Below are 21,880 nucleotides of genomic sequence, written 5' to 3' on the forward strand. Positions count from 1 at the left end.
ATTAGTGTGTGCTATAAACTGCCTCCAGCATTGTTTCTGTTTCTTCTTGATAGAGGCTGCCATTTTGCTGAAGCCCAGAGCCCGAGCAGCAGTAAATCTTTAGGTTGTCACTAAACTTCTACATTTTTAGCACAGTGGTGAAAAATAGAGAGCAATTGAGCATGTGCAGAGCAGGGTAGGACAGTGTATTACTGGATTTTAAACAGTATAGCCTAGCCTTCCTTAACAGTTTCAAAACAGGTGAACCCTTAAAATAACTTTCTGGTTTAAGGGGACCCCTGCTAAAAATGACTATATATGCAACTCTGGTGTATGATGTGTCTTGGCATGGCTCAGAAGCAGAGTTATCAATATAAAGAGTTACCTACCCAGCATATATAGGGGAACAGTGTCCGCATCAAAGTCCAGTAACTTGCATTTAGGAAGAGGAGAAAGGTCACCGCTCTGACCACCCGTGCAATCCTGTGTATGGGGGATGGCCTCAGCTGTCACGCCGGCCACGCCCTTTGACATGGTTTGCGGGGCGAAACGTGTCGGGGTGTGGCCGGCGTGACGGCTCAGGCCATCCCCCATACACAGGATTACATGTGCGGTCAGAGCGGTGTTCTTTCTCCTCTTCCTATATATTATTATTACATTGAGTTTATATAGTGCCAAAGGGTTTGCTCAGCGCTGTACAATAGAGGGGGGACAATACATGAAACAGTACAGCAACTACAAACAGCACACGAGGGGTTAGAGGGCCCTACTCTTTCGAGCTTACAATCTAGGAGGGAGGGGGTAGTGGTACAGGAGGAAGTGGCTGTGGGAGATGGAGTGGTAGGAGGAATGAAAGAGAACGGCTGTTAGGTGAGGGTGGGGTAGGCTTCCCTGAAGAGGTGGGTTTTCAAGGAGCGCCTGAAGGTGAGGAGGGAAGGTGACAGTCTGATGGATTGGAGTAGTGAGTTCCAGAGGATGGGGGAGGACCTGGAGAAGTCTTACAGTGGTGCATGGGAGGAGGAGACCAGGGAGCAAGATAGAAGGAGGTCCTGTGAAGAGCAAAGGGTACGGGTAGGGTGGTACCTGGGAATCAGGTTGGTGAGGTAGTTAGGGCAGTGTTGTGAATGGCTTTGTAGGTCAGAGTGAGTAGTCTGAATTTGATGCGTTGGGCAATAGGGAGCCAGTGGAGGGATAGGCAGAGGGGGGTGGCAGAGGTGGAGCGGTTGGTGAGGTGGATGAGTCTAGCCGCTGAGTTCAGGATGGTCTGAAGCGGGGAGAGCCTGCACTGGGGTAGGCCAGTGAGGTGGGAGTTGCAGTAGTCGAGGTGTGAGATAATCAGGGAGTGTACGAGTGGTGGTGTCTGGGGTAAGGAAGGTGCGTATCTCGGCGATGTTGCGAAGGTGGAGCCTGCATGTATTTGTAAGTGATTTGACATGAGGTTGGAAGGAAAGGTTTGAGTCCAGAATGACACCAAGGACTTTGGCTTGCGGGGCGGGATTGATGGTGGTGTTGTTGGTAGTGATGGATAGGATGGGGGGGAAAGATGAGGAGCTCGGTTTTGGAGAGGTTAAGCTTGAGGAAATGGAGCGACATCCAGTCAGAGATGTCGTTTAGGAGGTGAGTGATGCGGGCGGAGAATGTGGGGGTGAGGTGAGGGGTGGAGAGGTAAATTTGCGTATCATCAGCGTAGAGGTGGTAGTTGAAGCCGTGCAACTCTGATACACCAGTGTGATGGGCAGTGGGAAGAATGCTGCTTACATTTGTGAAAGTTGGGAAGAATGCTGCTTACATTTGTGAAAGTTGGGAAGAATTACTCCCTTACAGATAGTAAAAATATTAATGGTGTCAGTGGGAACTTATCTGAGGCAGAAATTGCTCATTGCTTAAGGAACCCCTAGAATACTCTGTAGGAACCCTAGGAGTCCAAGAAAAACCCTTGTTTAGAAACCCTGGTATAGACACTTATTTTTAATGTTTTACATACCTATACCGGCAAAAGGAGCCAACCTGAAGTGATCTAGCAGGACTTAATTTTCTGACAAAAATTCCACTTTATTAATGATTAGAAAAGCAGCACCACATTGCTGTTCTCTCCTCCTGCCAACAATCTTTCAATATTACACTGACAGCACTGTTCAATACAGTAGAGCCAAAATATCTCATACTGACCCCCTTCCTCTCTCAGTTCAAATGTTCTTCACAAGACAAAGAAACCTAATAAAAGAATTCAGTTAAATATCTCACCTGCATTGACAAATTTTATATAATTACATAAAAGCTTTAAATCATTTAGATTGTAAGTACCATTAGCAAGGCCCTCCTATTCCTTCTGCATTGAACTGTGTTGCAATTGAATTGTCCCCCTTTAAATTGTAAAGCTCTGTGCAAACTGTTGGCGCTATATAAATCCTGAATAATAATAGTATAATAACAACATTAATAATAATAATAATAATGATACATTTAATAGTTTTAATCTCGGTCTGCTTTAAAGTAGCTCTAAATCAGGGCTGGACAATTCCCAGTCGCCATGGTGCCTGATACAAACTCTCTGGCAACTGGTTTAATGGACCCAAGATGACTAGAGATGTTACTGCACTCTCACTGCCCAGCTGAGAAAGAATTATTATTATTATAAAGGGTTTATATAGCGTCAACAGTTTGCTCAGCGATTTACAATATAAAAGGAGACAATACAGCAATAATACAGTTCAATACAAGAGGGATAGGAAGGCCCTGCTCCTTGGAGCTCACAATCTAAAAGGGGGGGTACAAAAGATAATGACTGTGAGGGATGAACTAATGGGAGAAACAGAAGATTCCGTTATTAGCCGAAGGCAGGATAGGCTTCCCGGAAGAGATACAATGAAGGAAATAAGTATTTGATCACCTGCTGATTTTGAATGTTTGCCCACTCACCTTCTCACCAAGCTGCTTGGTGATAGTTTGGTAGCCCAGTCCAGCCTTGTGTAAGTCTACAATCTTGTCCCTGACATCCTTTGACAGCTCTTTGGTCTTTGCCATGGTGGAGAGTTTGGAATCTGATTGTTTGATTGCTCCTGTGGACAGGTGTCTTTTATACAGGTAACAAAATGAGATTAGCAGCAATCCCTTTAAGAGACTGCTTCTAATCTCAGCTAGTTACCTGTATAAAAAACACCTGGTAGCCAGAAATTCTGCTGAATGATACGGGATCAAATACTTATTTCCCTCATGAACAAGTAAATCAGTGCATAATTTGTTAGACATGCATTTCTTTTGAATTGTTTGTTGCTATTCTGTCTCTCAGTATTACAATACACATACCATTCGATTTTTCGACTGATCATTTCTTTGTGAGTGGGCAAACATTCAAAATCAGCAGGGAATCAAATACTTATTTCTATCACTGTAGGTTTTTAGGGATCGCCAAAAAGTTGGCGATCCCCAGCAAAGGCAAGCTTCCCCCCTCCTCAGTAGCTGAGCCAAAGAGAACTGCCTGGGGAAGCAGGGTGTGAGTGATGGGTCTGACAGCTTGGTGTCCACCAGTATCTGTGTGCATTGGGTGTACGCAGTGTCTAAGGGGCTGTACGCATTCAGGTCTCAGAGTGTTGAAGACATGTCTGCAAAGTCCCAGAGCCCAGCTGTTTGAGAGAGGCCAGAAGCTCAGTCTGCTCTAACAAGAGGAAAGTCTGCACTGTAATTGAAGCATGACCTATGGTGCACGTGAAAGTGGGTGCCTGGGGCTGGTGCCTCAGTACAAGTGTGACTGTGTACAGTAGAGGAGGATTCCTAATCTGCATGAAACAAGACGTCCCTGGCCTCAACTCAAGGTGTTCTGGACCAAGTGAATGAGTTGAGCTCTGCTGGACCTGTGTGTTCCAAGCCTTCCAGGAAGAATGAAGCTCAGCCAGCAGTTTACAAAACTTGGGAGTACTATGCTTTGTGTGGTTAGCCTCTCCCTGTATCTAAAGCTAGATAAGGGGCAGGGAGAGGATCTGACTGCTCTCAGTTCTAGGAGACAAGTAGAAGTGTCTATAGCGTAACATTATCTTCTCAATTACATGAATGAAGAGATGTAGGGCTGCTTTGCTCCCTACTGAGTCTGACATATACCAATAACTGGAAGACTAAAGTATTCTAAGCGTATCAGGACACACTACAGCAAAAAAGGTCTTCTAATCTGTCCTTAAAGTGGAAGTTCAGCCATAACCTAACTCTAATCCTACTTGCAGCCACATTCTAAACCTAATCTATCCAGCCTTGTAAAGAAGAAATCACTATACATACCTTTTCTGAATGCCTGGGAAGTGATGTCACCTATAGAGTTATTATGGGGCGTCCATTGTGGGCTGCCTCTCCTGCACAGTCCTACACCACTACATCTGATGCTTTGCATTGCACTTGGTGATGTAAGACTTGGATTCAGCTGCTTGGAAACCCATTAGATGAAGCTCTCTACATACTGTTGTGCTAATCTGAAGGTCACGTGAAGTTTGGAGGTCTTTCGCTATTGACTCTGCAGACAGTTGGTGAATTCTGTGCACTTCAGCATGTGCTGACCCCGCTCTGTCATTTTACATGGCTACCACTTCATGGCTGAATTGCTGTTGTTCCCAGTTGCTTCCACTTTGTTATAATACCACTAATAGTTGACCGTGGAATATTTAGTAGCAAGGACATTTCACAGATGGACTTATTGCACAGGTGGCAACCTATCACGGTACCACGCTTGAATTCACTGAGCTCCTAAGAGTGACCCATTCTTTCACAAATGTTTGAAGAAGCAGTCTGCATGACTAGGTGCTTGATTTTATACACCTGTGGCCATAGAGGTGATTGGAACACCTGAATTCAATGATTTGGAGGGCTGGCCCAATACTTTTGGCAACATAGTGTGCATGCACTGCTGCACACTGCGTTTTGGTGTGAATGGGCCATAAATGTGCTTAGCACTCCTCTGGCTTTGGGACTCTGAGCACTGTTACAATGAAAGAAAAAAAAAAAAAAGGAGGAGATCCTGGTCAGCTGATCTGTCAAACTCATGTGACCAGCCATCCCTTCCAATCATGCATTAGACTGAGAAAACTCCATGGGACAGTGTCAATACCACAGTCTGCAATTTATGAACCGGCCCTAACATTCAAGCTGTGGTATGAAGAGGTATGGTGGCTAGTGGGAGATGAAAAGAAGACAGTAGCTGCAGGGGAGCCACAGGGGATCAATGCTGCAGAAGGGGGAGCACTTCAGAGAACAGGGGGAGTGGTGGCAGCTCCTCCATGTGGTAACTGTGTTAGTGCACAGTAGCCCCCACCCTTCCTCAGGGTCCTTGCGCACATTGCACACATGTATGAAATAAACGAATACTGCAGCATACAGTGGAAAGCATTTAGCAATATACCCTCTGTTACATGTTCTCCAAAGTGTTATGGTTTAGGTTTTTTTTTTCCAATAAAATTTCTCCGCTACTTATGCAACATAAAGATTCACTCACCTTCTGACCTTGCCTGTTTAATCTGTTTTGTTCGGGAATGATATGTAAAAGGCTGTATGTTTGCGAAATGCAATTTATTTTTATAAACCTGTTCCTGCATGTCTGCTAGGCCTCATGTATAGATGTATAGAGAGTAGGGGAAAATCTGAAAAGCCGTCTGTCCTAAACGCCTTTCCTCTTGGCATAAGTGTTTGCCAGAAAAAAATGCTTGACACTTGTAAACGTGTATAATGTGTTTACGCACGTTTAGGCCCATCAAGCGCTTGGCTGTTAATTTGTTTCACTGGCCGGAATAAGAATTTATTCTGGCCACTGAAATGACTTAACGTTCAAGCGGTAAACGTGCCTAGTGTTAACGTGTGTTTACACGCATCAGGCATTTTTTTGCCAAAACGCCACTGCTTCTGGATGCCCTGGCACTGGGGCTTTTTTTCCTGCCTCTAAACGCCTGTGTGTGCATGGACACATAGGGGAGCCTGGCATGAATCCCAACCACAGCACCACCTGCCTGGAGTTTGCATGTTCTACCTGTGCCTGCGTGGGTTTCCTCCGGGTACTCTGGTTTCCTCCCACACTCCAAAGACATGCTGGTAGGTTAATTGGATCCTGTCTAAATTGGCCCTAGTATGTGTATGTATGCATGTAAGTTAGGGACCTTAGCTTGTACGCCCCTTGAGGGATAGGGACTGATGTGAATGTACAATATACAGGCGTACCTCGGTTTACGAATGCCTCGGTTAACGCAATTTTCGGTTTGCAAATGAAAATTCATTGAAAATAATGCCTCGTTTACAATTTTTTTTTTCGCAATATGAAGCACGTTTCCCCAGGATGCATTGCGCCTGGCAGGTTTATAGCACCGGCCCCGTGCCTTTAAAGTGCACTTTATGAAGAGTTTTGAACAGATAAGACTTTTTTTTACTTTTTTTCTGACCTCTGGAACAGATTAATTGGTTTTCAATGCATTTACAAATTTTTTTTGCAATACGTAGCAAGTTTCCCTAGATGAATTGCGCCTGGGAGGTTTATAGCGCCTGACCCATGCATGCTGGAATCTGTGGGTAGCACGTGGCGCCGAGTGTGGAGGTGTTGGAACGGTTTTGGAGTCATTCTGGACATTTTTTAATCATGTTCCTGTACAGTATTTATGCCTTTAACCACTTGCCTACAGGGCACTTATACCCCCTTCCTGCCCAGGCCAATTTTCAGCTTTCAGGGCTGTCAAACGTTGAATGACAATTGCACGGTCATGCAACACCATACCCATATGAAATTTTTATCTTTTTTTGAGACAGACAGAGCTTTCTTTTGATGGTATTTAATCACCTCTGGGTTTATTTTTTGTCAAAGAAACCAAAAACAACTGAAAATTTTGAAAAAAAATGTTTCTTAGTTTCTATTATAACATTTTGTAAATAAGTGATGTTTCTCCTTCACTGATGTGCGCTAAAGAGGCTGCAGTGAAGCGCACTGATAGGCGGCACTGATGAGGATGCACTGATGGGCATTGACAGGCATCACTGATGGGCACTGAAAGGCAGTACTCATATACAGTATGGCACCGATAGGTGGCACTAATTATTAATATTATTATACAGGACTTATATAGCGCTGACAGTTTGCCCAGCGCTTTACATAATGGAGGGAGACAGTACAGTAACAATACAGTTCAATACAAGAGGGATTAGAGGGCCCTGCTCCTTGGATCTTACAATCTAGGAATAGGCAGCACTGACTGGCACTGATAGGCGGTACTTACTGGCACTGTTAGGCGGCTCAGATTGACACGGATATGTGGCATTGATGTGCATTGGCAGGCACTGATGAGCACTGGCAGGTGGCATTGATGGGCACTGACAGCTGGCATTGATGGACACTGACAGCTGGCACTGATGAGGCTACACTGATCATCAGTGCCCCGATGATCTGTGTACATGTCGCCTCTGAGTAATGTCAATTACAGGCTCTCCTCTCCTCATGAGCTGTCAGCGGGACAGCTCGAGAGGAGAGAAATGCCGATAACCGGCATTTCCTTATTTATATGTGATCAGCTGTAATTGGACACAGCTGATCACATGACAGAGCCAATTTCATCAGTTCTTTCCATTGATCGGTGATCCCCTGTGTCCCAGGGACACAGCGCACAACCAACTGGCGTGGTCAGATTGGGAGGACATCATATGATGTCCTCCTAGAATGAGAGAACCACCTTGCGCCCGTCATTACCTTATGGCAGGCGGGAGGCGGTTAAAGTGCACTTTATAAAGAGTTTTGAACAGATAAAAGACTTTTTTGTTTTACTTTTTTATGACCACTGGAACGGATTAATTGGTTTTCAATGCATTCCTATGGGAAACCGCGTTTTGGTTTACAAATTTTTTCGCAATACAAATGCATTAAATTCATAAACTGAGGTAAGCATGTATTTGTAAAGCACTTCGTAAATTGACGGCGCCAAGTACCTGAAATACATAAAATAAATGTTAGCCAAACAGCCACATTCAAAACGTCCAGCGTGCATGACGTTTAATCCCAAACCACATTTTCTAGCACAGGTCAGGAAAACACAGACAGCAAAGGGTCACACTTCCACTTCTCTATGTGAGCTTAATGAACATCCAGCTTCCAAGTATTCTGGTGTAAATGGCTTGTTACTGTAGCAATCTTTATCCACTCAGTAGAACAGTACTAAGCATGCATGCTTACGATTCATGAATGTTGTATGGCATTTCGTGTGCAGCAGTATACGTTTCCAGCGCTGTACATTGCAAAATGTCAATACTATACGACTGCCATTAATGATGTGATCAATAGCCTAGAGATTTCCCTGATTACAAATTGCCATGGCTGCAGAACACTAGCAGAGTGAAGGGCTTTTATTTTAGCACACTGCAAAGCAATGTCTTGACCCTTCTCTCAGTAGGCCATCAAAACTGCAGAATCGGGACGTGTGCCTGCTGCGCTCCTAGACTGTAGTCATCTATCAAGGTCAATGGAGAACACTGATTAGTGTTCCTGTATTATTGTACTGCAAGATCGCAGGATTTCCAAGGAATCTTCATATCACTGATTGCAACAAGCTGACTGTCGAGGATGATGGTTAATGAACGCATCCCTGAAATACGTTTCCTAGGTTTCCTCTTCTAGCTCAGTATAGTCAGCGTTCTATTCACGAGCTTAAAGCAAATCTTGTGTGAATCAGACATGTATGCATATTTCAGCCTATTTATAGCCTCCTCCGTGGGCTCAATATTAGTTGGCAGTGTTAATGACTATGGGCTAGGTTAATAATGGATTATCTTTATGGGAAGTTGTCAGTGACACCCTTGACACTCCTTGGCCGTTTAGCAGATAAAATGGAAATTCTGTCATAGAATGACTTCAGATATAAACACCCCTACATCACAGACATTATGGGAGCTATTTACGAAATCTGGCGCAGCTGTGCAAAGTAGCCAATCAGCTTCTAACTTTAGTGTGTTCAATCAAGCTTTGACAACAAAACCTGGAAGCTGATTGGTTTCTATGCAGAGCTGCACCAGTTTTAGTAACTAAGGCTGGCCATACATTATACAATTTTCTTGAGATTTTTGCTGTAGATTTACCAAAAACCATATAATATGAGGTCAAACCTAAACAACACTTTCAGTTGTATCCAATTAGGCAGGCTCTTGCAATACACAGTTGAAGGTAAATATAAAGAAAATTGGGCAGAAATTGAACAGAAAACTGTAAGAAAATTGTATATTGTATGGCCGGCCTAAGGCTGGCCATACACTATACAATTTTCTTACAATTCTCTGTCCAATTGTCTTTAGATTTACCTTCAACTATGTAGTGCAAGAGCCCGCCTGATTGGATACAATTGAAAGCGTTGTTTAGGTTTGACCTCATATTATATGCTTTTTGATAAATCTAAAGCAAAAATATCAAGAAAATTGTAAAAAGTATAGCCAGCCTAATGCAGGCCATAGACGGAGAGAAAACCAGTAGTTTTTTTGTTTTTTAAAAAAAAAACAACGAAAAATCGGTCGTTCAGTCGGCCGACATTACTACCATTGTTAAAGAAAAACAAATTGGCTGATTTTCGTCTCGGCCGGCAATTATAATAGCGGTGTCCCTGCAGAGAGCTCGGCTACTATATTTGACATTTAAAAGTATAGCAAAATGCAACATTGTATCTATTTGTATCCATTTCGGATACAGATGTTTCTATTCGGATGCAAATAGATACAATGTTGCAACTGCAAAACTTTTAATGTCAAATATAAAAGCAGAGCTCTCTGCAGGGACACTCTGCTATTATAGTTGACATTTAAAAGTATAGCGGTTGCAACATTGTATCTATTTGTAACCGAATAGAAACATCTGTATCCGAAATGGATACAAATACATACAGATGTTCTTCTTTTTCTTTGTCTTCATCTTCTTTTTCTTCTTTTCTTGCAGGTCACGGCTCATGCACATTTTTTTAATCGGTAAAAAGATCGGCCGATTTGACCATCATTGCCGTGAAAATTGGCCGATGGACAAAATCGGCCGATGGACAAAATCAGCCGTTTTTTTTCCAACATGACCAATTAAAAAAATGTGTCAAAAATCACAAAAAACGGCTGACCAATTCACCCACTGACGATCCGAAAATCGGCCGATTATTCTTTCGTACGAATTTGTGGCCGATTTTCGACCCATCTATGGCCTGCTTTAGGCTGGCCATACACTATACAATTTTCTGTCCAATTTCTGCCCAATTTCTGTTAGATTTACCTTCAACTATGTAGTGCAAGGGCCCTCCTAATTGGATACAATTTAAATTGTTGTCAGGTTTGACCTCCTATTATATGGTTTTTGGTAAATCTAAACCAAAAATCTCAAGGCTGGCCATACATTATACAATTTTCTTGAGAATTTTGCTTAAAGCTGGCCATACACTATACAATTTTCTGTCCAATTTACTTTAGATTTACCTTCAACTATGTAGTGCAAGGGCCTGCCTGATTGGATAAAATTGAAAGTGTTGTTTAGGATTGACCTCATATTATATGGTGTTTGAAAAATTTAAAGCAAAATTCTCAAAAAAATTGTATAATGTATGGCCAGCCTTAGATTTACCAAAAACCATATAATATGAGATCAAACCTAAACAACACCTCAATTGTATCCAATTAGGCAAGCCCTTGCACTACATAGTTGAAGGTAAGACTGGCCATATACTACACAATTTTCTGTCCAATTTCTGCCCAATTTCCTTTAGATTTATCTTAAACTATGTAGTGCAAGGGTCTGCCTAATTGGATACAATTGAAGATGTTGTTTAGGTTTGACCTCCTATTATATATTTTTGGTAAATCTAAAGCAATTTTCTAAAGAAAATTGTACAATGTATGGCCAGCCTTAATCTAAAGGAAATTGGGCAGAAACTGGACAGACAATTGTATAGTGTATGGCCAGCCTTATTCTAAAGGAAATTGGGCAACAACTGGACAGACAATTGTATAGTGTATGGCCAGCCTTAATCTAAAGGAAATTAGGCAAAAACTGTACAGACAATTGTATAATGTATGGCCAGCCTTAATCTAAAGGAAATTAGGCAAAAACTGGACAGACAATTGTATAGTGTATGGCCAGCCTTAATCTAAAGAAAATTGGGCAAAAACTGGACAGACAATTGTATAGTGTATGGCCAGCCTAACACCCTATGAGGTTGATTTCCTAAAACTAGAGTGCAAAATCTGGCGCAGCTCTGCACAGAAACCAATCAGCTTCCAGGTTTTATTGCCAAAGCTTAATTGAACAAGCTGAAGTTAGAAGCTGATTGGCTGCCGGGACAGCTGCATCAGATTCTGCACTCTTCGGTTTTAGTAAATCAACCCCTAAACGTCATTCATGCCACCGCCGGACGAGTTCACTCTACTATGCTATCCTATCACAATGCCTACCAGCCCGTATCTCTCTGCATAAGGAGGGCCCTGTCATTTCTCAGACCTCCAACATCCTGCATAGTGATTCCGAGCAAAGCCTTGGAGATTGATGCAATCAACCTACGGTTCTGCTAAATCGTTACAAAAAATATGTTTGATTTGGAGACGTAAAAGCAAGCAATTGACTTAAGGATTAAGCACTGTGGTTCCAGGCTAGAAGGAAAATTCAGCACTGTCATCCTAAAAGGTACAGTCATATTCTCAGGCTATGCAATGAGCAATTAAATAAAACATGGCTCAGTGGGCAAAGGCCAAGAAGTCAATAGAGCCCAAGAGTAGACGCATGTAGCAATGACATTCATCTAGCAAGGTCCGGCACATATCTGCATTGGTGACTTCTCAGGAAACACAAAACACTGATCTGTCAGCCGGTCACAGGTAAGAGGCTGCCTGCACCTGCCCTGCAATAGTCAATAACTCAGGAATACACAGTGCCTACCTTTTACCTTCTTGCTGCTGCCATTCCTTTGCTGCTCATCTTCCTCGTTGATCGTGAATAAAACTTGGGGTGCAGGTCGTGCCCCGGATTTCTTCGCCTTCTCCTGCCGGGCAGCTTTTTTCGATCCTGGCATGTTTTTTGCCACCTTTCCCTTCTTCCTAGTTCTCAGGAGTATAAGCATGTATCCTTCTCTTCTGCGGCAGTTCCACAAGAAGAGCCTGTCACTAGGGCGGCTCGGACATCTAGGAGCTTGTCACCGATCTCCCCATGGATAGAAAGCAGGGAAGGATGGCTAGTGCCAGAATCCTCTTCATGTACAGGATCCAATGAAACCGTCGCTGGCTGATGGGAAAATCACTAGCTGGTCCTTCTTGCTGGACGCCGGCCAAGCAGAATCTGCTGCTATTCCTGCTGCACTACAGCACCTTTCCCTAACCCCTGAGCCGGCAATAGCACACTGAAATATTCAGCATGCAGCACACAAGGAGAAAATATGATCCGCCGCTCTTCTCAGTTGCCCTGACAACACTGACACTGCCTAATCAAAGGAGAACCACGTAGTGCTGCCTCTTCAGCTGGAGCCTGCTGGAATGCCTTCTAGCTCCTGTGCTTCCCACAAGCATTACTGAGCAGGCTGGGCTGTGCTGTCTCTCAATGCGGGGCGGTGGGTGGATGATGTGCTTACATAATGATCCTAAAGACACAGGAACCTGAACTAACAGGTAAATAGCCAGCTGCTGTGGGACTAGCAGTCTCAGCATGCTCACTCATCTACTGAGTCATCTGTACCTGAAAACGTATTTTACAGCTTGTGCCTTTTTTACAATCTTATCCTTTGATTGTAAAATATTTACTGCAAGGTAATTACTCACAGCATCAAGAAAATCGGTCCGTTAGCTTCAAGAAATCATCAAAAGATGCAAGATTAAAAAAAAAAAAAAGATTCTGATTGTACAACCTGACTACGCAGAAGTGCGGATTCGCACCATGCTAGAACCTGCTTCTTACAACGTATCCAACACCGTTCTTACAACCTCATTCAATCGGTGTGACATCTGACTTTTGCCATATGTATGGTGAATTTTCTACAAGGTTTAGGCTAGCCATACATTATACAATTTTCTAGACAATTTTGCTTTAGATTTACCAAAAACCATATAATAGGAGGTCAAATCTAACAACACTTTCAATTGTATCCAATTAGGCAGGCCCTTGCACTACATAGTTGAAGGTAAATCTAAAGGAAATTGGGAAGAAATTGGAGAGAAAATTTTAAGAAAATTGTATAATGTATGGCCAGCGTTAGGCCAATTTCCTTTAGATTTACCTTCAACTATGTAGTGCAAGGGCTTGCCTAATTGAATACAGCTGAAAAATTTGTTTAGGTTTGACCTCATATTATATGGTTTTTGGTAAATCTAAAGCAAAATTCTCAAGAAAATTGTATAATGTATGGCCAGCATAAGGCTGACCATACACTATACAATTTTCTGTCCAATTTCTGCCCAATTTCCTTTAGATTTGCCTTCAACTATGTAGTGCAAGAGCCTGCCTAATTGGATACAACTGAAAGTGTTGTTAGGTTTGACATCATATTATATGGTTTTTGGTAAATCTAAACCACAAATCTCAAGAAAATTGTATAATGTATGGCCAGCCTTAGCCCTTATGCAAACTGGACATTTTTACAGCGGCTGTTTTTGGCTTTTGACGGTTTTTTTCTACAGGCAGTAAACCCCTCAGCATGTCCATGCACACACAGACAGGGGTGTATTTACCACAGGCAAACAAGGCATTTGCCTAGGGCAGCATTTTTCAGGGGGGCAGCGCAACCCCCCAAAAGAAGGGATGGAAGAAAGGACACACACAGCACGGAGACCAGATGAGGTCTGAGAGAGGCTGCGGGCTGCTTCATGGTGTATGCAGAGCCTGACTCTTGTTCGTGGGGATATCTGGAGCTGTGAAGGTGTCTTCTCTGTTGCCGGGGTGGGGGTGTGTTGCCAGTGTGTTGGGGGTGGTGGTAGTTGAAGGCTCTCTCGGGTGGGGGGTCTGGGGCTTTGTTGGTCAATGTCAAGATCTCTTTGTGGGGGAGGGGGGCGTTGGTCGGTGTCAGGGTCTCTCCTTGGGAGGGGGGGGAGCCAATTTTTGTGTTGCCTAGGGCAGCATGAAACCTGAATACACCCCTGCACACAGACTGTAATCAGTGTTTTTTGGCTAGGACTTTTTTTGGCTGAAAAAAACCCAGGACTAGTGGGTTTCTAGAGGAGTTGTTAGCTGTAAAAACACACTAATGCTGAAAAACCGCAAATTGGCGTTTTTGGACTTTTTTTTGACCCAAAGCGCTAATTCAAAAACGCTAAAAAAAAAAAAAAATTAACGTGACTTACACAGCTAACGTTACCAGCATTATCAAAACGTCAAATGTGAGGACTTACTGGCAGGCCATGCTATCGCCCTCTTACACCCCGGTCACATCAAACCTGACTTTGAAATCGTGCGACTTCACTGTAAGTCGCACAATTTCAAAGTCGGGTTAACTGCCGATTTCAGGTGCAATTTGCAAGACACCAAAAGTAGCGCATGTACTACTTTGGAAAAAGAAAGCACTTCTCGTTGGTCTGATACATTTCCAGGGGTGTCACCTGCCTGGATCCTTACTGTGCCCCGTGCTTCCAGCCGCCTTCCACTACAACACTCCTATGTTTTTATTAATGTAGTGGCTGGCAGGTAGAACCACAACGTGAAGCAGAGGAGCAGGCGTCCCAAAGTGTTTTGGATGCTGAAGATTTTACAACCTTCATAGCTCTGCAAAACAATAAAGGTAGAGGAGACTGCCTGTGGATGAGAAGTTATTCTTTTCTATTTCCTGTCTTTTTAAAATCGGATGTCAAATACATGGCCAAATATCTTATACAGGTTGGGTTCCATTCAAAGGGGAAGGCGAGTCGGAGAGAGACAGCCACATCCTCCAGTAATTATATAGTAACAATTATGACTTAAATACATTTTATTAAGAAATTAGAGAGCTCAGCGAGTGTCTTCAATTCTAACATTAAAGCGGTTGTAAACCCTTACATATACCCAGTGAAGGGACTGGCCTCAGGTGATACACAGAGATGAAAGAAATCCTCCTACATAAGTTGTTCATGTTTATCTGCAGTCTTCTCTTCTCTCAATTCCTTTAAAGTGCTACAATCATAACGTTTGTCTGAGTGGTTAGAAAAAAGGGGACAGGAGGCTGCAAATATACTCTGCAGACCTCAATGAGGAGAGCTCTGAGAGCTGATTGGATGGAAGAGACACACACCCCTTCACACAGCACACAGATACAGAGCTGATGCTGTCAATCAGCTGGAGCTCCCTCCCCTGTCCCCTTTTTGCTCTTGGTGTCAGGAAAACTTGTCAGAAGAGGAATGAAGCAGTTGACTGAAATAACACACAAGTACACACACATTAAAGGATATTCTTTGTTCATAATTCATGTCTGAGGTTTACAATTACGTTAAGTTAGGGAGATTTATCAGTGGTTCTGTTACATAAAATAAAATATCATCTGTGTAGCCAGACAATTTATGTTCACTGGATCCTATTTTATATATACACAACACACATACACACACACACAGTATCTCACAGAAGTGAGTACACCCCTCACATTTTTGTAAATATTTTATTCTATCTTTTCATGTGACAACACTGAAGAAATGACACTTTGCTACAATGTAAAGTAGTGAGTGTACAGCTTGTATAACTGTGTAAATTTGCTGACCCCTCAAAATAACTCAGACACACAGCCATTAATGTCTAAACCACTGGCAACAAAATGAGTAGACCCCTAAGTGAAAATGTCCAAATTGGGCCCAAAGTGTCAATATTTTGTGTGGTCACCATTATTTTCCAGCACTGCCTTAACCCTCTTGGGCATGGAGTTCACCAGAGCTTCACAGGTTGTCACTGGAGTCCTCTTCCACTCCTCCATGACGACATCACAGAGCTGGTGGATGTTAGAGACCTTGCGCTTCTCCACCTTCCATTTGAGGATGCCCCACAGATGCTCAATAGGGTTTAGGTCTGGAGACATGCTTGGCCAGTCCATCACCTTTACCCTCAGCTTCTTTAGCAAGGCAGTGTGTCGTCTTGGAGGTGTGTTTGGGGTCGTTATCATGTTGGAATACTGCCCTGTGGTCCAGTCTTCGCAGGGAGGGGATCATGGTCTGCTTCAGTATGTCACAGTACATGTTGGCATTCATGGTTCCCTCAATGAACTGTAGCTCCCCAGTGCCAGCAGCACTCATGCAGCCCCAGACCAGGACACTCCCACCACCATGCTTGACTGTAGGCAAGACACACTTGTCTTTGTACTCCTCACCTGGTTGCCACCACACACGCTTGACACCATCTGAACCAAATCAGTTTATCTTGGTGTCATCAGACCACAGGACATGGTTCCAGTAATTCATGTCCTTAGTCTGCTTGTCTTCATCAAACTGTTTGCGGGCTTTTCCTGTGCATCATCTTTAGAAGAGGCTTCCTTCTGGGACAACAACCATGCAGACCAATTTGATGCAGTGTGCAGAGTATGATCTGAGCACTGACAGGCTGACCCCCCACCCCTTCAACCTCTGCAGCAATGCGGGCAGCACTCATACGTCTATTTCCCAAAGACAACCTCTGGATATGACGCTGAGCACGTGCACTCAACTTCTTTGGTTGACCATGGCGAGGCCTGTTCTGAGTGGAACCTGTCCTGTTAAACCGCTGTATGGCCTTTGCCTCCGTGCTGCAGCACAGTTTCAGTGTCTTGGCAATCTTCGAGTCACATAACACCGGATTGGAAAAATGGCTAATTGGACCCAATTTGGACATTTTCACTTAGGGGTGTACTCACTTTTCTTGCCAGCGGTTTAGACATTAATGGCTGTGTGTTGAGTTATTTTGAGGGGACAGCAAATTTACACTGTTATACAAGCTGTACACTCACTACTTTACATTACAGCAAAGTGTCATTTCTTCAGTGTGTCACATGAAAAGATAGAATAAAATATTTACAAAAATGTGAGGGGTGTACCGACTTCTTGGAGATACTGTATATATTCGAGTTCTCTCTAATATAATGAAAAAGTGTTTCAACGAGCAGAGCAAAGAGTAATAGGGATAATGGACATACCCAACAGGTGCTGTTTTTAATCCAGAAAGGCTGTAAGAGGGTGTTGTCTACCCTAACTCTTGCAGAGCCAGAATTCAACGTAGCATATTAAGACCAAATCCCAAGGCATGAAGAGTTCCCTCTAAGAAGGTCCAGCCCACCCTGTCAAAAGTCTTTTCTGCATCTGCAGACAAGATGAGGCTATGAGGATGGGTCTGCTAGGAACTCACTCAATGAGCCAGGTGCAGGGTTCTTAGAGAATTATCTCTAGCTTTTGTGCCCATGATAAACCCTGCTTGATCAGGGTGGACTAGGTTTGGTAGCAGGTATTTTAGCCTATTCGCTACGATGTTGGATCTTCTTTGGTATTAGGCAGAAAGGGTCATAAGGTCTTCTGGGGGAAGACCGCTATCATTGGTCAGTGAGTGAAAGTATCTGCCCATGGTAGGTAATAGTAAGGGCAGCACTTTTTTTTTTAATATGCTATGTTGTAACCGTATGGCCCCAGGCTTTTCCCGCTGGGGAGACCCTTGATATTAGATTCCATTCATCGTTGAAAATTGGGCATTCTAATTCAGTAATCGTATCTAAAGATCTCAGATATCTAACATCAGCAACATATTGTTGAATATGGGCCTGTGTCTGGGATTTTTTACTAAACCCAGCTTTTCAGATATTACATGTAAGCCGAATCCGACTCGCCAGGCCATTTCGCATGGCTGTCACACTCAGGGCTCTTTTTTAGTCAGAATGTGGCGGACCTCCGGCTCTCAGCCACAGCTCACCACTGTCACGTCTAAATGCATTAGTCTTCTGTGTTCATAAGGACAGCTTTCCTATTGGTAGCCTGCAGCTCCTTTAAATCCCTGCCTGCCCTGCATGCACTCACAATGGGGACAGATGCCTACCGGTGATTTCCCTGCAAGTGAGGGAAAACACTGCATACTCCTGAACTCTCTGCACTATATACACCTGAACTGTTCACTCTATACACCGTATACTCCTTAACTCTGCTTACCGAGTGCTTCTGATCTCTGCACGCCGCATACTTCTCAACTCTGCACGCCGCATACTCCTCAACTCTGCACTCTGCACACCGCATACTCCTCAACTCTGCACTCTGCACACCGCATACTCTTCAACTCTGCACGCCGCATACTCCTCAACTCTGCACGCCGCATACTCCTCAACTCTGCACGCCGCATACTCCCCAACTCTGCACACCGCATACTCCCCAACTCTGCACACCGCATACTCCCCAACTCTGCACACCGCATACTCCTCAACTCTGCACACCGCATACTCCTCAACTCTGCACTCTGTACACCGCATACTCCTAAACTCTGCACTCTGCACACCGCATACTCCTAAACTCTGCACACCGCATACTCCTAAACTCTGCACACCGCATACTCCTAAACTCTGCACACCGCATACTCCTAAACTCTGCACACCGCATACTCCTAAACTCTGCACACCGCATACTCCTAAACTCTGCACACCGCATACTCCTAAACTCTGCACACCGCATACTCCTAAACTCTGCACACCGCATACTCCTAAACTCTGCACACCGCATACTCCTAAACTCTGCACACCGCATACTCCTAAACTCTGCACTCTGTACACAGCATACTCCTAAACACCGCACACTGCATACTCCTGAACTCTGCACGCTGTACACTGCATACTCCTGGACTCCGCACTCTCAGATCTTCCTCTACAGCAATAATTGGACAGTGAATGGATGTGGGGATGAAGGAAATGTCTTCTATGAAAGTGTACAACTTTGGGTCGCATTATAACAACTGAAACAACGGAGTAAAACAATTAGACTGCTACAGAGAATAAGCAATTAAGTATTATGTTTTTCCAGCACAAGCTGAGAAATAAAAAGTTAACAGCTAATATCAGCTGGGTTGCCAAGGGTAACAGCTCCACTCACTATCTCTATTTGTCTGATTTTAAAAAGAATCTTATTTAATCTTGTACTGGCCGAGCATAGCAGAGAATGTTGATTGGTTGTTAATGGTTACTGCACTCTCAGAGTAAAGAATAAATCATTGCAGGAAAAGAACTTGTATTCGGTTTGGCAAAAAACCCCATAAAATAATAAACTAAAAGAGTATGTCTTAACTAATAAACCATCTTGGCTGTATTCAGGTGTCATTATTTCTATACTGTACATTACAATGCACGAATGTGGTATTCTGCCGTACAAAATTTTTTTTTTGCTTTGCTAAGCTGTGCCGAAAGCAAAGGCAATTGATACGTCTGCATTTGTACAATTTATTGAGCAACCTCAGCAGAAATTAAGACGGGAGAAGCATCAATTACCACTTCATTATACTATCCTCCCGTCTGACTAATCAGAACCGCACGTCATACAACTACACACTGGCAGGGTGTAAACGTCTTTAAATAAACAGGGCTATTACAAAACACAACCCAAGTACAGACAAAACAATCTGAATATTTTCATGAGGAAGGAGCGTTAGGAAATCAGTTAGCAACAACCCCTCACATACATCACAACCTTTCAGTCCTCAAACTACCACTACCTAAAAATAAAATTACTATCTAATGATCAGTCTTCCGAATTTGTTTTAGTGCTGGTTCACATACACACGGATTGGATGTGGTCTGAACCGCATCCAAGTCGCATGACATGTGAAATAACATTGCTTCCTATGGTGCCTGTTCACATATGTCCAGTGCACTGGCAGTGCGGATTCAGTGCAGTTTGAAAAAGAGTCCTGTACGATTTCTGAGCAGTGCCTTCAGATCTAGGTGCAAATTATAGGCCATTGACTTCTATGGGAACACTGAAAAATACAAAACCCAAACTAAGAAAACTAATGGGGCTTTAAAGAGGGCTGTGTCCCGTGAAACGCATTGGTGAGACAAGCAAAGTATCAACTTGGAACTATTATGCTAATCATGACTTGTATCCTATTTATGGCCATATTCTGTAATGTTATATGTTGATTTTGTTTTGTTACAAACATGACATGCTTTTTTATGATGAGCGTTTTGATTGCTCAATTCCCATTACCACAACTGTGGTTTGAATTTGATCAATAAAGCTGTATTTGTTACATTTTTTTAGTATTTAATTTATGGTATGGTGCCTTTAAAGCCCCATTAGTTTTCTTAGTTAGGATTTTGTATTTTTTAGTGTCTTGTTAACAAGGGGTGTGGCACCAATAAAACCTACCCAAACCGTACTCTCCGCTCCTCGCAGGACCTCCTACTCTCTAGCTCCCTTGTCTCCTCCTCCCATGCTCGTGTCCAGGACTTCTCCAGAGCTTCCCCCATCCTCTGGAACTCTCTACCCCAATTTATCAGACTATCGCCTATTCTGATCACTTTTAGGTGATCACTGAAAACCTCTCTCTTCAGAGAAGCCTATCCTGCCCTCAGCTAATACTGGAATCTTCTACTTTTCCAACCACTCCATCCCCCACAGTTACTACCTTTTGTACCACTAGCCCCTCCCTCCTAGATTGTAAGCTCCAAGGAGCAGGGCCCTCAAATCCCTCTTGTATTGAACTGTATTGTTGCTGTATTGTCTCCCGTTATATTGTAAAGCGCTGAGCAAACTGTTGGCGCTATATAAATCCTGTGTAATAATAATAATAAAGGGGGGAGACCTTATCATGGGCCTTCTCCTCCCCCATCTTTATTATTAATACTTCTCTGGGAACCATTTCTAAACTGCATATCTGTGGACAGGATAATCCTGAGAGCTAATCCTGACCTAAACCTGATGTAAACCTGACATGAACCGCTGAACAACTACTGTATCAATCAGTTGTGAAACCTGAGCTTCAATCTGCACTGCACAAGTGTGAATCAGATCTTTTAGTTTCAAGCTAACTTGGATTCTTTTCTGTACCCTAGAACAAGTGTTTACGTAGACACTCTGTACCTGTCTTATTTTATTTTCAGCATTTCCACAGGGAAAATGTATTGTGCATTTTTTTACAGAATATATACAATCACTTGCATCAGTCTATGTACAACAAGGAAGGTCACAATCTAGTGGATGTGGGAATAGTACTAGTACGCATATACACTACGGCCAATTTAGGTAGAAAAAGTTGGGGTAGAGCGCTTTTCAGAAGACACTTAACGTGCGGTAAGCAGGCGACAGTGGGCAACACAGTGGCTTAGTGGTTAGCACGTCTGCCGTGCAGTAAATGGTCATGGGTTCAATTCCCAACCATGGGGCCTTCTGCATGGAGTTTGCATGTTCTCCCTGTGCTTGCGTGGGTTTCCTCCAGGTACTCCGGTTTCCTCCCACACTCCAAAGACATGCTGGTAGGTTAATTGGCTTCTGTCTAAATTGTCCTAGTTTCATCCCTGGCCACGTGGGATCTCCTGCATGGTAGGGGTTGGGGAAAGACCTGGCAGCCTACCCTGTAAAATAATTGCTAAGAAAATTGATGGAAAAAATCGCTTACGAGTGACAGTCCATGCAATCGCCAAGGGTCGGATACGACTGAATGGATAGATAGATAGATAGAAGGAGGCGATATGTTGTTTTTTTCACTTTATTGCACATGACTGCAGCACAACTCATTCACTTTAATGCAGTCCACAGTACTGCCTGCTTAAAGCCATGGGTGGGGGGAGTCAGGAAAGCATCACAAGTGTGGCAAGTATACAACCCCATATGGCTATCGTATGTACTCTCCAGTGCCTCAGGATATGCACAGCCAAAAGGGAAGCCAAGGGTAGCAGGACAGCGACAACCAAAGGAAATGTTCCAGGGGTGCAGCTCTCCTCAGACGGGGAAATCTGCCACTGGATAGAGAGAAAACAGGTGGCGCACACACCTAGTGCATTATCCAAGGTTT

General features: G+C 43.4%; 1 protein-coding gene across 5 annotated transcripts in view; it reads right to left on the reverse strand.

Annotated features, from left to right (window-relative positions):
• Window positions 1-21,880, reverse strand: part of MAP7 (microtubule associated protein 7) — a 245,121-nt gene that overhangs the window by 175,035 nt on the left and 48,206 nt on the right. For 4 of the 5 annotated variants that reach the window (XM_089676219.1, XM_089676218.1, XM_089676216.1 and 1 more), the window contains exon 1: window positions 11,873-12,494. The exons of the other annotated variant lie outside the window; for it this stretch is intronic. In XM_089676219.1, the coding sequence (XP_089532345.1) occupies window positions 11,873-12,053 (181 nt within the window). In that variant the 5' untranslated portion in view covers window positions 12,054-12,494. Of the gene's footprint in view, window positions 1-11,872; window positions 12,495-21,880 lie in introns of those variants that run through there. 5 annotated transcript variants of the gene reach the window in all.

Source organism: Staurois parvus, unplaced genomic scaffold, assembly GCF_062004578.1.
Source record: "Staurois parvus isolate SC_StPar_1 unplaced genomic scaffold, SC_StPar_1.0 ptg000165l, whole genome shotgun sequence".
In the NCBI taxonomy this organism is placed as follows: Eukaryota; Metazoa; Chordata; class Amphibia; order Anura; family Ranidae; genus Staurois; species Staurois parvus.